We start from the raw sequence: 13,461 nt of genomic DNA, 5'->3' as shown, positions 1-13,461 counted from the left end.
TCCAAATTATGATAGGGTAGATTGACCAGACATGTATGTATAGGCAATACTACAACAGTACAAGAAATACACTTTTTGTTTATTTTATAGAAAACAAGTTGTGAAGTACAGCACATACAATTCTACTTTTGAATAAACTACTTATAATCCTACATAAATTGCGTGGAAAAAAATTCGGCCAGTCTAACTATCTCAGATGTATGATTTTGGGTGTCAAACACCCGACGAGTCTGAAGATTACATGATGACCGATGATTGATATAAAATTTCCTGTTTTACAATATCATGGCAAAAAGAGAAACGTGTTTAGAACTTCATCATGCCTTGAAAGGCTTGGCAAAAACCAAGTTGTGGCAAGTCGGGTTGCAGGGATATTCACAATCAATTTCCTTCACCTCTCTTCTGTCAAAGAACCAATCTCCAACCGCCTCTGCAATGGTCTATTCAGCAGATTCAACGTTAGACCACGAGCAAAATATTGAAGAAGTAAACCAAGAAGATTGGAGGAATACTGACACCTTCATGGTTAGCTCAGTAAGTATCATGTGCAGGAAATTAAACTAACATGAGGTAATGCCGTAGTGGAGACATGCATCTACAACAGATGACCTACAAAGGGATGTCCTGTGATGTTACATTAAATATTATATTTATGGGGCTTAGACGATGTACTCATGTACAGCAGTAGCACAGCTGACTGCTGAGGAGCTTCTTCCTGTTTTTTTATAGGCTGAATCCTCGGCAAACTATTTATAGAGTCACTCTTATCTTGTGACTAACAGGACACCTTTCTTTCTTGTACATCGAATAGTTTAAAACACATAAATAATCTCAAGAACATCATCACTGTAAATACTAGATGTTAAGTCAGCTGACGGTCACCATAAATTTGCAAAGGCTAGCCCTCAACACAGGCTAACCTACAATTTGTCAATTTGACATAATATATAATGTTCCTTGAACTGTAGACATTTTTTTTCTTTCTGTTTTCTTTTTAGAGGATGAAAGCATTACCTTGTTGTTGACTCTAAGAGAAGATGGAGAATGCCAAGTCAAGGAGTTCAACGACTGACAGTGTATAAAGCATGAGTCGATAAAAAAGCCCCAGTCCTTTTTGTGCTTAAGTTCACTTATAGTATCATGTAACTTTTTCCTAAAACCTGCAAAGTATGTTTCACATAGAAAAACATGACTACAAAATCCTGAAAGGCGGATAAGTTAATTATATAATAAGAAACAAGGTGACTCAACCTTGGAGAATTTCAAGTTGGTTCGAATCACACTTGCTAATATCCAGTCTGCATTCTAGCCATGAATGTTGAGGGTCAGATGCTACTGGACTCAACACATGTTGCACCTGAAATGGGAATTTTTAAGAATATTTGACACTGATAGTTTTACACAACACTGGAGAACTCTAGTGGTGGAAATAAGGATACCTGCCAAGCATCATACGCTGGATTAAGAACAAATACTGGGGTGATGATGTCCTTTACAACTTCACTTGGGAAGAAGCACTGGAACAAAGTTAATGGCCAGGATTTAGTAAAGCATAAGATCAGGGATAGCAAGATTACTGATATAAATGTATGCCATGACTAACCTGGCCCAGATCCATGTTTGGACCACAATGGGGAAACCTTCCACGCAGATCCTGAAAAAAGGACATTCGAGAAAGAGATTTGAGTATTGGAAACAGATAACTTTATAGGAGGAAGGAAGGGAAAGACCTGAAGACGGACAACATCGTTGTAGAATGCTCGCATGGTCCTTTGCCCAGAAATGTCCTCTCTGTAATGGAGAAAAAAAAACATAATGAGATAGATAGAAGCTGAAGATAATGCAGTACAATTTTCTATTACAGTATATTTTTTTCTCTCTGAAAAAATGGCATATTGAATATACTTTCTTATTCCTGATCAGCTAGTGCTGAAGGAGTGTGCAACATGTTTGCTTGCTGACAATTAATGCCTTGAAATGAACTAGTGACTTAGGTGATGCCGTAGAGGAAGTGCAAACTCCAAAAAAATCTAATCTGAAAGGTCAGAATGAATGCATATGTACCACCTCGAGTTGGCCCAGTCCAGGGATGATTTTATAACAAGACACCGGAGTAAGAATAATACAATATCATCTCGTTGGACGATTTCATTTTATATATACGTCAGTACAAGATTTTCAATGTTCATACACTCAAATAGTTTGGATGTTTGAAGTCTTCTAGTTACTATTTGTGCCTACAGCTGCAAATACTCAGATTGACACAGAATATCTAGCAAGTACTTCATGCATGCATGAAAAAAATATTGAAAATCACAAAGCACGTGCAAAGGTGATTTGGAAACATACACATCGAGGAAAAATCCACCATCCGCAAGACACTTAACCCTAGAATCCTTTGGTAGCAGTGTACGGAAATTATCGCAGTGAATGAAAGTGGCTAGCCCACCAGCAGAGCATCCTGTTAGAAAAGCCTGAAAGCTGGAAAATATCAGCATTACACCATCAGTACAACAGTTGAATTTCTTATATGGAAAACAGCATAGTATATTAGATCAAGATATACGGTCATTTTGTAAGCATGTGAATACATACTATGGTAAGAAAAACATACAGTAAAGATCAGCAAGTAGTTATACAGAGCTTCATAGACAATGGTGAAGAGATCCCTTGGGTACACAGAAAAGTAAAGTTAGACACCATTGTCAATACTTCATATGTAGCGGGTCCATGTTATTTATCGATCACTAATCAGCCATATTGTTTCTTTGGAATACATTATATTTCAGTAAACAACATTTAATTGATTGCCAAATATCTTCAGAAACACACCGAAACTTTGTGTCATTCAATTGATTACCAAAGAAATGAGCCAAAAGGACCTATTCTGTTCTTAGAATATTTTTACCCAGTTAACCTCAGCTAAAAATGCATATATCCATGCAGGGCAACAATATAACATTAAGATGGATGTTTGATTCACACATTTGAATCATGAATACGCTTGAAAAATAATAAAAAAGAACATTGTTGTGCTTGCTAGGAATTACCTGTTTGGCATGCCTGAGTCCCTTTAGTAGAAGTTCGCTCATTACTGCCTCCCAGATACGCTGGCCCCGGAAAAAGAATTTTGTGCCATTCTGCAATGATTAACAATACCTGGATGTCAGAACAAATACTGAGTTACTAAGAACATCTATTGAAAAAAAAAGGGCAAATCAGACCTGCAATTCGTTCTTGACGTTTCCAGAAAATGATGCCCCATCACAATACCTTATCTTAACTTTATTCCAATTGTAAAAATCTGCACATGGAAGGCAAGCTGAATGAGACTACCAGTATTTAGGAGTTCAAAAATATTACTCCTGAAAGGAGCAAGGAATTTGTTCTGTAGTCAACAATTGGCCTGATCTCACACCAAGTAAATACTAGATGGATAGTTCTGTTTGAACACATGATACAAATGCATGAACTGCTAGTTATATACAGATGATGGTGAAATATATTATTTATGTCAGAAACAATCAGTAAAATATGATACGATAGGTTAAGCTGCAAAATACAGTAAGTAAATAACTATCCGAGAAATTTTCAAAGTCTCAATGAGGACTTGTTCATGCTGCTGAAAACACTGTTGTAAAAAAACTGTTGCAACAACAGAACTCGAGTTATTTGGACATGATTATTTTACCAGAAGGCACGACTACTGTACACACTGTAGATTGTACTAATGATGCAATACAGCAGTTTGAACACTGGATCACATTATTAATAAAAGGAGCAGACAGCTAGTATAAAAATAAAATGTAGCTACCTGGGACTACTGTACACACTGTAGATTGTACTAATGATGCAATACAGCAGTTTGAATACTGGATCACATTATTAATAAAAGGAGCAGACAGCTAGTATAAAAATAAAATGTAGCTACCTGGGTTTTGAAATTTGTCATTACTCAAGATCCCAGCAAACTCAATCTGGCGTTCCATGTATTGCGATGAACCCAACACCGATTTTTGACGTGAAGCACATGACCTCAGATTCCGGCACCAGCCTCCGCCCTAAAGCTCATGGAACACGATAATTCAGGAAATTGAAAAGCTGACAAGAATGGCAAAGACAATAACGCAAACAAGAAAAACTGGGCAGACAAGAAACTGAAGCTCGGGAGCATCAATTAGCAAGTATCCATTAGTCAAAAATGGTAAAAATAAGAAGCCCTCTAGATACCACAACACTATCATTTCATGAATAATCTAACTGTGCCATTACCAGCGCATTGCTATACGCTGATATGCTCCAAACATTAGTTTTCTGCAAAACCATTCTAGGCCCATTGTTTCATCAACACCGAGTCAGCTACAGCTAAATCATGCCTAAAGTTTGTGTCAGGCTATCATAATCGGAGTGTTTATAGATCATACCATGACATGAACAACATGAGCAACTCTTACTCGAAAGTGCAGTTATTCCAGCGCTTAAATTTCAAGGGTTTTGAAACCCACGATACATGCATTGTCCTCTAAACTAAACTAATTATTCATGGTTCTGTATCTAAATCAATAGAACTAGATCCAAAAGGCTGCTCACCTCCAAGTGAAGGAGCCAGTTTTGAGATCCAGTGCCGGAGCCTCTCTGCAGATGGTACCCCGGCGCGCTCCCATCCAAGCACACTGCAAAATCACACTCAAAAGCATAAACACACTCCACCTGACCAACTATGTTGCAAAACACGAAAGGGGATCAAATCGAGGTGAGAGGACTACTGACCCGCGCCCTTCTCCTTGGCGCGGCGGACGAGGGTGAGGCCGACGAGGTTAGAGGAGGAGGAGGGCGTGGTAGGCGCGCGGGGCAGGGAGGAGGCGTACAAGGAGAGGGCGAGGAGCAGCGCGGCGGCGAGGAGCGCGACGGTGAAGGTGGCCCCGACGGCGCCGCCGCGGCCGCGGCGGCGCCACCAGAGGCGCAGGTGGTGGCTAGCCGGCACGGAGGCGGAGGACGTCGGCGACGCCATGGGGATGGGGGATCCCTCGATTCGATCTGAATTCGAATTGAATTTTAGTGAATTTAATCGAATTGATCGCCTCCTCCTCTCGATTCGCCAGATTTTATATACCCTGCTCTGCTATTGCTAGTGTAGTGGAGCACTACACTAGTGGATTCACTCTTTTTGTTTTAGCTTGGGACATTCCAATTTCCAAGTGAGCTGCCCGCACTCAATTCAAACTCCTTCGTTTTTTAGAGGAATTCAAACATTTTTAGATGAATTAATTTCAAATCAAACCCGTTTACATAGCTCCCTCCTATATGTTGTTGAAAACATAATACTTTTTTATTTAAGTAACATAGATTTTAAGCCTTGTCAGTTACCCAAGTCGTAATTTATTAGCAATCAAAACAATGTGGGTAAAACTTTTATACACGTGTTTGATCTATAAGTTAGCGCTAAAAAGAAACTACATTAAAAACATCTTCAAAATTAAGTTTTTAAAATTTAAAATTTTAGCTTTGACTTATTTTTTAGGCCAATGAGGGAAAACTGCTTATGGGAACAGCTCTGCTTTTTGGTTCATTATTCTCACATTTTGCCTACCTTTTCGATATAAAAGAAGGGTATATGATCAAATCTCCGAAGTATAAAATCTAAGTGTCTTTCTGTCTTCTGCTTACATACAAATTATTGTCATTTTGATAAAGCTCTTTTGTTTGTTTCCCTTTTTTTATATAGAAGGTGAGATTAAAAAAAAACTACTACGGCTGTGTTTAGCTTTCAACTTTTTTCTTCAAACTTGCAACTTTTCCATCAGATCGAATGTTTGGACATATGTATGGAGCATCAAATGTAAATAAAAAGAAAAGCTAATTGCATAGGCTGTATGTAAATCGCGAAACGAATCTTTTGAACCTATTTACATCATGATTAGCCGTAAGTGCTACAGTAACCCACATGTGCTAATGACGGATTAATTAGGCTCAAAAGATTTGTCTCGCAGTTTGCGGTCAGAATATGTAATTTGTTTTATCATTAGTCTATATTTAATACTTCAAATGTGTGTCCGTATACTTAAAAAAAATTGGGACACGGAACTAAACGCAGCCTATATTAACCTAGTACACAGATAATCAAAACAGAAATCCTAAAATGAAGTATCATGTATAATCCCTTCATAAAACTCGATGGAAGCAAGATTAAAAAATAAACTGCCGCCAAAACTTGCTCATTGATTTGCGATTGATTTTGACTTACAAGAGGGGAAAAAAATTTCATGTGCTACTCCCCCTCAGTGATTGATTGATCCTTTGTACATTGTAGATTGCATCATGTATGCTACCAATGCAATATTGGTGGTAGAGATTAATCACTAGTACATGGACAGGATTAGTTCATTGTGATGATCTCCAAATTTTTCCCTCCAAGGAGATGATAATGATGGAGACATCGTCATGGTACTGTCGTCGATCTCCTTGCTGAATCTCTAGCAACTCATGGAACCCCATCCCTACACAAATAATGCATCAAAAAAATTAAAATCAATATTAACCCTAAGTAATAATAAGTAAACAATTACATGTTCTTGACTCTGAAAGAAAAAAAAATGAAGACTTGATTAGAGTGCAACTAACAAGATAGAGGTAACCAGAAAATTAACAAGCTATTTCAGGTATGTTTTCTTCTACAATAACTATGAGAAAGAAAGGTTCTATTACTTCTTCAGTTCCTAAAAATTTGTCATCAAGCATCATTTACATTCAAACTTTGACCATTCATTTTAGTAAATTTACAAGCACTATTACGATTATTATTGGTCAAAGTTAAAACAACAACAAACAGCATTGCCAACTAAATAGCAACATATATAGAAGGAGTGATTTTACGGTTATTAAGGAAGTATCACATTTTTCCATTGTCAGTTTTCTTGTAATGGAGATACTGAGAGAATTACTAAATTTGAATAACGCGAATGGTCCAACGTTATACGAAAAGTCAACGGTGTTATATATTTTAAGATTGAGGGAGTTTATATATAGAGAGTAAAACTAACCAGCTTGATTGGCGGCCCGGAGGAGAATCTGGTGGCTAAGGTACTTGGCAGGGTCCTCGTCGGGGTAGCTGGCGGTGAAGGCCTCCACTTGTGCCACCACCTCCTCTTTTGTGAAGTAGTCGTACAGACCATCCGACGAGAGGATCAAGAACTTGTCCTGCGCCCCTAACCGGTGGTGTCGGATGTACGGACGGCAGCTGATGTACGGCGAGCTACCCACATAATCCACCTGGAACACCTCTAGTAGAGCCTTGTTCCAACGGGGCTGCAACACCAAACACTCCCTCCGTTTCAGATTATAAGTTGTTTTGACTTTGATCAAAGTTAACTTGAAATGTACGCTAGCTAGTCATTACAGTTAGTTTCTTCTATAGTTAGGCTTAATATAGTTAGTCACTAAAGGATTAATATGTGGTTTAAGAATAAAATTTAGTTAGATACAAATATGCACACCTCTTTTAGGTAGCCAGCTCCAAACGCTCTTGTCACCTTCAAACAACCCTTCACCCTGCCATTGGTGATGCAGCCAGGATCATCCAAGTGCTCACTCCTGATCCTTCTCACCTCCTACACATTTCAATGGCGATCCAATCAATTAGTTCCATCAGAACCAACCAATACAATGTCAATGCAATCAGAGTTTCAAAATTTCGGTCATTTCAGACCCCTCCCCACAATATGATATAGTTTCGGCCAAATTTTTTATTTTTTTTCTTGTGAATTTGGCAATATTTTGTTTAAATTTGTGTAATTTTTTTTCAAAATGTTGGTATCTCAGCACCCTTCAATAGAAACGTCCAAACCGAAAGATTAAACCCTGAATGCAATGGTGAATACTAGGGAGTATAATAACCTTGTACACATTGGTGCTGTGATCCATGGTGAGCTGCAGCGCCGCCAGCTCCCCCATCTCGCACTCGTCGAACTGCCGCTTGATCGCCTCCTTCACGCCGGCGAGGTCGCCGTCGCCATCGTGGTGGCTGCCCCGCGGCAGCACGACGTGGGACAGGTCCGGCTCGGCCTGGTGCGCCAGCACGGCGCGGCTGTCGCCGACGTTCATGGCGTACACGTCGGCGCCCTTCATCAGCACGACGAGGACGCACGACCCCATCATCGCCAGCTCCGGGCACTCCGCCGCGCGCGCCTCCGCCTCCGCGAAGTACCCCTCCTCCGTCCGCCGCAGCGCCCGCGCCATCGCGTCGAGCACCTCGCGGTGCCGCGCCGCTCCGCCGCACCCGTTGCACCGCCCCGCCGCCGCCGCCGCCTCCGGTGGATCCGGCTCGTCCTCCGAGAGCACGCCGTTGAGCTCGCGGCACACGGCCGCGTACAGGTTGTCGGCGAGGTAGTCGGTGGCGTCGGGGCCATTGAAGCCGTCGTAGATGCCGACGAACATCCACCCGTGCTCCTCCGACACCACCACGTGCACCCTGTCCTCCCCGGCCTTGCCGCGCGCCCACTGCACCCTCTCCGCGCCGTCGTCCGCCGCCGCCGCGTCGACGTTCCGGCTGATGCTCTCCTCGCCGTTCCTCACCACGCCGACGCCGTTGATCATGGCGGCGGGCTCCTCCTGCTCGGGGAAGCCGCACGGCCCGGCGCGCAGCAGCGACGCCACCGCCTTGCGGAGGCGGCCGAGGAGCGGCGGCCCCTTGGACCCCTGACACCGGCGGCGTTGCCGGTTGGCGTAGATGTCGTTGAGGATCTGCTTGTCGGTGCGCGGGCCGAGCTGCCGCGACGACGACGCGCCCGACGTCGACGGCGACGTGGTGCAGTACTCCAGTGGCCCGGAGTACTGCCGCGGCTGGAGCGTCCGGAACGAGAAGGAGTTGGAGCTGTCGAACGACGACGACCCGATGGACAGTGCGCCGTCGTTGAGGACGGAGGCGCCGCCGCCGCCGCCGCCGCCGGTGGAGGCCATCGTCGACGGGTTCGACGGCAGCAACACGCCATGGATGGCGAACGCCGGCGCATCGCGTCCATCGAAGCTCAGAATGTGACCGATGCTGTTGCAGCCCCCCGCGGCGTCGTCGTCGTCGAACGCAACGGCGTCGTCGCCGGCGGCGTGGTGACCGCGCCCGCGCCCACCACCGGCGGCGGCGTCCGCGAAGCACGGCGTCGCCAGGCTCGCCAAGCTGTTGCCCATGGTAGTGATGAGGACGACTCAGACGAGACGGCGGCGGCGGCGGCGATCCGATGCGCGCATCGATCGGAGGGGGGATCGAAGTGGCGGCGGCGCGGCGGGAGAAGGCAAAAATGGGCGGCGAGGGAGGGGCGTTGACATTGCCATTGCATCAATGCTTTGTTTATGGAGTTGACCTTGCAAAAGGATCTACCAATATATCTATATATCCCTTAATTTATCAATCTCTCTTTCTTTGCTAATACTATATATATCTCGTTATATATATGTTTGATATATAGTTGCATCTTCTAAGTTTTCTTCTTCTTCTTCGCATTCGTCTCTAGCTTGTGCGCATGGAGTTGACTTTGTATCGAAGAGTATAGTTAATTAGCGAGCCGGTCTAATTAATTTTAATTACGACGTGTCGTGACGCCCTGTAGCTAGCTAGTGATGAAGTGAAATATATCGATTGTTATATTAAGTCTCACATGTGAAATGCCAAATTTGTATCATCAACTGTGCTCAGGTCAAACTCGATCGCCATCGCCTGTTGTCATTAAGTTTCAAGCACAATCTCACTTGATCAAATCCATCACATTTAATTACCATCTTCTTACTGAGAGTAGAGCGGAACACTACTGTACCCTTCTTTTCAATTGAGTTTCGTGCCCCACCATCTGACGAGCAATACAAGCAGCACTTAATTGTTCTGGTTTAATTTGTTGGTGGTGTATTTAATTTACTATTTAGTTAATAATTTTACGGCGTTTGTAGACAATGAAAGATAAATTCCAACACTTCACGATCAAACATATACCAAGTAAAAGAGAAGTATTGATGCGTTTGTTTTTTAGATAATGGAATATAATATCCTGGCCTTTGCTCAAAAAGATCTACAGCCAATTATTACAAAGTTCCACTTCAGAAGAGATTGTAGTTCAAGACAAGTTGAATACAACAAACAGGAAAAGAGAGGACCCAAACTAAGAAAAGCAAAATAAAATGTGGAGCTAGAAGGCCTCGTCAAAGCCTAGGACTGAAGTTCGAAACCAATGTATAGACTCTTGACAATCCTTGCACGAAGAGTTTTCTCCAAAGCGGTGCCCCCAAGGAGGATGCGACGTGGATCGCCGCCACCGCTCGTTCGGAACGAAGCAAGGTTTTCATCCGGAAAATATGGCTAGAAAAGGAGAGGGGTAATCTAAAACGACGCCTCCAAGAAGGGGAACGACGCCAAACGGCGTCGCTGTCGTTAGCCGGCCAAACGGCTCGGCAAGGCTTTCGCCCGCGATTCCTTGTCCAAACCCACACCACCAATCCGCACAAGAAGGATCTTCGTCGGTCAACAACATTGTCCCTTCAGAAATTCGGCCAAGGCCACCGCCCACAGTTCTCGACGGCGCGCCCGCACCCGGACTCCTCCATCCCCGCCTCCACATGCCGCTGCCGACGACGACGCACCGTCAGCCCCGGATGATGGCCTTGCACCACCATCAACAACTGCCACCGCCAGCGCCACAGCCACCACCGTCGCCAGCCGCCACCGCCAGCCACCATCGCCACCGCCACCGCCACCCCCGTCCAGCCGCCACCGTTAGCCACCACTGTCCAGTCGCCACCGTCAGCCGCCACCGTCGCCAGCCGCCAGCCGTCCAGACCGTCCGAGTGGCGCGGACCTGAAGGTGCAACGCGCAGTGCGGGTCGCCGGCGCCATGGAGGAAGGCGTCACGGGCACGGCGTACAATTGACGGGCGACGCGCCTCCCTCGTGGCGGCGAGGTTCTTGACGAGGGCCGGCGTCGCGGAACGCGCCGCAGTCCGCCGCCTTCGTTGCCAACTTCGTCGCCGCCACATCCGCCACCATCGCCGCCACCAGCCACCCCCCTGCCAGGTCTGTGGAGCGGCACCGGCATCGACCGAGCCCGTCGCCGGTCACCCCGGCCAAGCGAGGCGACCGGATCTGGCGCCTGCCCGTCGCTGGAGCCGCGGACCTCTGCCCCACCACCTTCGCACGGGCGCCTCCCGTGCCGCTGCCGCGGCCGCCGCCTCCACGCGGCCCACGCGCCATGCCGTCGCCGACCCACGCGTCCCACCCAGATCCGGCCAAGGGGCCGGATCCAAACCCAACGGCGCCGGATTTGGCCGTCGTCGCCGGGGCCGCGCTCTCGCTCTCTGGTGTCGTCGGCGCCCCAACCGGCTGACCGGGAGTGAGGGAGAAGGGAGCCCCACCGCCGCCGTCTTCGCAGCCGCCCGGCTTCTCGGGCGGCAGCGAGGTAGGGGAGAGGAGGAGAGTGAGGAGGCGACGGCGAGGTTTCGTCGCCCACATCGCCCTGGAGCGATTGATGCGTTTGTAGACAATGAAAGGTAAATTCCAACACTTCACGATCAAACATGCATATACTAAGTAAAAGATAATTAAGTATTGATGTACGTACGTAGTATTTGATGTGGCACACTTTTATGTGATTTAAAATACTTTTGATAATAATTGCTGGTGGGTGATAATGTGATATACTTTCATGTTGAGTTTAAAAATTAGTTGGGATTAACTTTATAGTAAGATAGGATATGATAGAAAGGTTACAAGAATGTAATGTATATACACACTTTATTTAAGATTGCCTTGCTGCTACGCCATGCCGACATTTGCAAGTCATGCATGCATCATCATCATCTAGAGTAAACACATCTGACTTTATAATCAATTAATGGAAGGTTCAAGACTAAGATTAGAGTATAGCCAATCAAAGACAACCTGCAAAGTAAGAGAAGGCTTAACTTACACAGATTAATCAATATATTGACCAGTAGTAACAGTGAACACACTAAACAAATTAATTAAGCAGCCTGGGGTGATCAATTGGATGGGAGATGGATCCAAGTCAATGCAACCCCCAGGTTGGAGTTGTATATTGGTTGCTACTTGCACACATAAAATACTACATAGCAAGTGGTTTTTCCTTATACAATGTGCATTTAGTTTTATATTTATATGTGCAGCTGTGTACAATGAACGAAATATATGTACTATGAGTTGAAAGCATCATGTGTGAGAAGACGACGAATATCCTATGGATCTTAGTCTGTAACATGCATCATCTATATAAATTGCTAGCTGTAATATACTTTCCTATGATGTTGAGTTGGATTGGAGAATCGTATATCCTAGTGCTTTCATAAATAGGATTTAGTTTCTGAGTGTGGTTATTTTATATATTTTATACATCAAGTGGGAGGATGTATATCACATTGTTACTGGTTGTTTCTTGCAAGTCATACCCGATTTGGCATATATTTGGTGATTTTTTTTCTTTGGTAGGCATCGGTGAATCTTAATAGCCAAGGTACGTACGTTATTGATCTTGATCCATCATCTATGACACATTCATTAGTTTTCTTTAATTTAATATTGCACACAAGTACATAATTGTTAATTATTCATGAAATCATTTCTAGCTAGGGTGGAGTTGTATGTGTATAACAACCCACTCTTCTTTTTTCTCCTAGACCAAAGGCCGAATGACCCAGCTTTTATAGAAAAGCGACATAGGTACCCATGATTTTCTGTTGGGATTACCAGCTTAACATAACAAAATAACATAAGTAAAGCACCTAACAGTTAATATAATCTGAATTGTTCTAAAGAATAATCCTCATTACCTCCCCTACCAGAACATGGGCCAAACTCCCTGGGCCACGTGTCAAAAGGAGATCAATCATCCAACCCATGTACATGAGGGTCTAAGCTTGTCCATGGCTTCATGCAGGGATGCCACCATCATCTCTAACTAGCCTGCGCAGATTGCGTAGCTAATATCATTATATTTTCTCTCATATAATAGCATATATATATATATATATATATATATATATATATATATATATATATTCTCAATTTATTATTAAAATGACACATAATTTTAAATACGTGATAATTATTAATTATTTTAATATTAAATTTTTGTTATTTCTAAATTGTTCCTATATGGACTCTTGACTCGCAAATATTCCTTATTTTTTAAATTTTGAATTTTCGTTATTTATAAATTGTATTTCTATATAGACTCTAGGTTCTTCTTCCAATATTATTTATTTTAATTCTGAAATTTTCTTATTTCTAATTGTATTTTTATGTGGACTCTAACCCCATCTTTCAATATTCTTTATTTTCTAATTTTGAATTCAGTTAGTTCTAAATTGTATCCCTATATGGATTCTAGACTCTTATTCCCATTTTTTTTTCCAATTTTAGTTGTAAATTGTATTTCTATATGGACTCTAAACTCTACTTTTAATTCTATTG

General features: G+C 43.5%; 2 protein-coding genes across 2 annotated transcripts; both read right to left on the bottom strand.

The window, feature by feature from the left end:
- Positions 1-58: 58 nt before the first annotated feature.
- Positions 59-5,121, bottom strand: LOC127773130 (pectin acetylesterase 5-like). Its single transcript, XM_052299156.1, has 12 exons — positions 4,771-5,121; positions 4,591-4,673; positions 3,932-4,061; positions 3,225-3,304; positions 3,051-3,140; positions 2,350-2,474; positions 1,731-1,791; positions 1,604-1,654; positions 1,440-1,517; positions 1,252-1,357; positions 1,015-1,160; positions 59-440 (listed from the first exon to the last, which is right to left on the bottom strand). Exons 1-12 carry the CDS (start codon positions 5,009-5,011, stop codon positions 318-320), a joined length of 1,314 nt encoding a protein of 437 aa, XP_052155116.1. The 5' UTR covers positions 5,012-5,121; the 3' UTR covers positions 59-317.
- Positions 5,122-6,206: 1,085 nt separating this feature from the next.
- On the bottom strand, positions 6,207-9,332 carry LOC127774341 (putative protein phosphatase 2C 46). Its single transcript, XM_052300567.1, has 4 exons — positions 7,894-9,332; positions 7,494-7,607; positions 7,041-7,305; positions 6,207-6,497 (listed from the first exon to the last, which is right to left on the bottom strand). Exons 1-4 carry the CDS (start codon positions 9,178-9,180, stop codon positions 6,382-6,384), a joined length of 1,782 nt encoding a protein of 593 aa, XP_052156527.1. The 5' UTR covers positions 9,181-9,332; the 3' UTR covers positions 6,207-6,381.
- Between the last annotated feature and the right edge of the window lie 4,129 nt (positions 9,333-13,461).

The sequence above is a fragment of the Oryza glaberrima genome, chromosome 5 (assembly GCF_000147395.1).
Source record: "Oryza glaberrima chromosome 5, OglaRS2, whole genome shotgun sequence".
Lineage (NCBI taxonomy): Eukaryota > Viridiplantae > Streptophyta > Magnoliopsida > Poales > Poaceae > Oryza > Oryza glaberrima.
The sequence above is the reverse complement of the archived record's forward strand: the minus strand, read 5'-3'. Positions and strand labels throughout refer to the sequence as shown.

Bases quoted from the DNA above. Each gene is read 5' to 3' on its own strand.
- LOC127774341 (XM_052300567.1), bottom strand. From the start codon at position 9,180: ATGGGCAACAGCTTGGCGAGCCTGGCGACGCCGTGCTTCGCGGACGCC. The intron at 7,608-7,893 runs GTTATTATACTC...TGAAATGTGTAG, and splicing joins ACAGCACCAATGTGTACAAG to GAGGTGAGAAGGATCAGGAG. The intron at 6,498-7,040 runs GTTAGTTTTACT...TTATTTGTGTAG, and splicing joins CCGGGCCGCCAATCAAGCTG to GGATGGGGTTCCATGAGTTG.
- LOC127773130 (XM_052299156.1), bottom strand. From the start codon at position 5,011: ATGGCGTCGCCGACGTCCTCCGCCTCCGTGCCGGCTAGCCACCACCTG. The intron at 3,305-3,931 runs GTAGCTACATTT...TTCCATGTGCAG, and splicing joins TGACAAATTTCAAAACCCAG to ATTTTTACAATTGGAATAAA. The intron at 1,358-1,439 runs GTATCCTTATTT...TTCCCATTTCAG, and splicing joins CAGCGTATGATGCTTGGCAG to GTGCAACATGTGTTGAGTCC.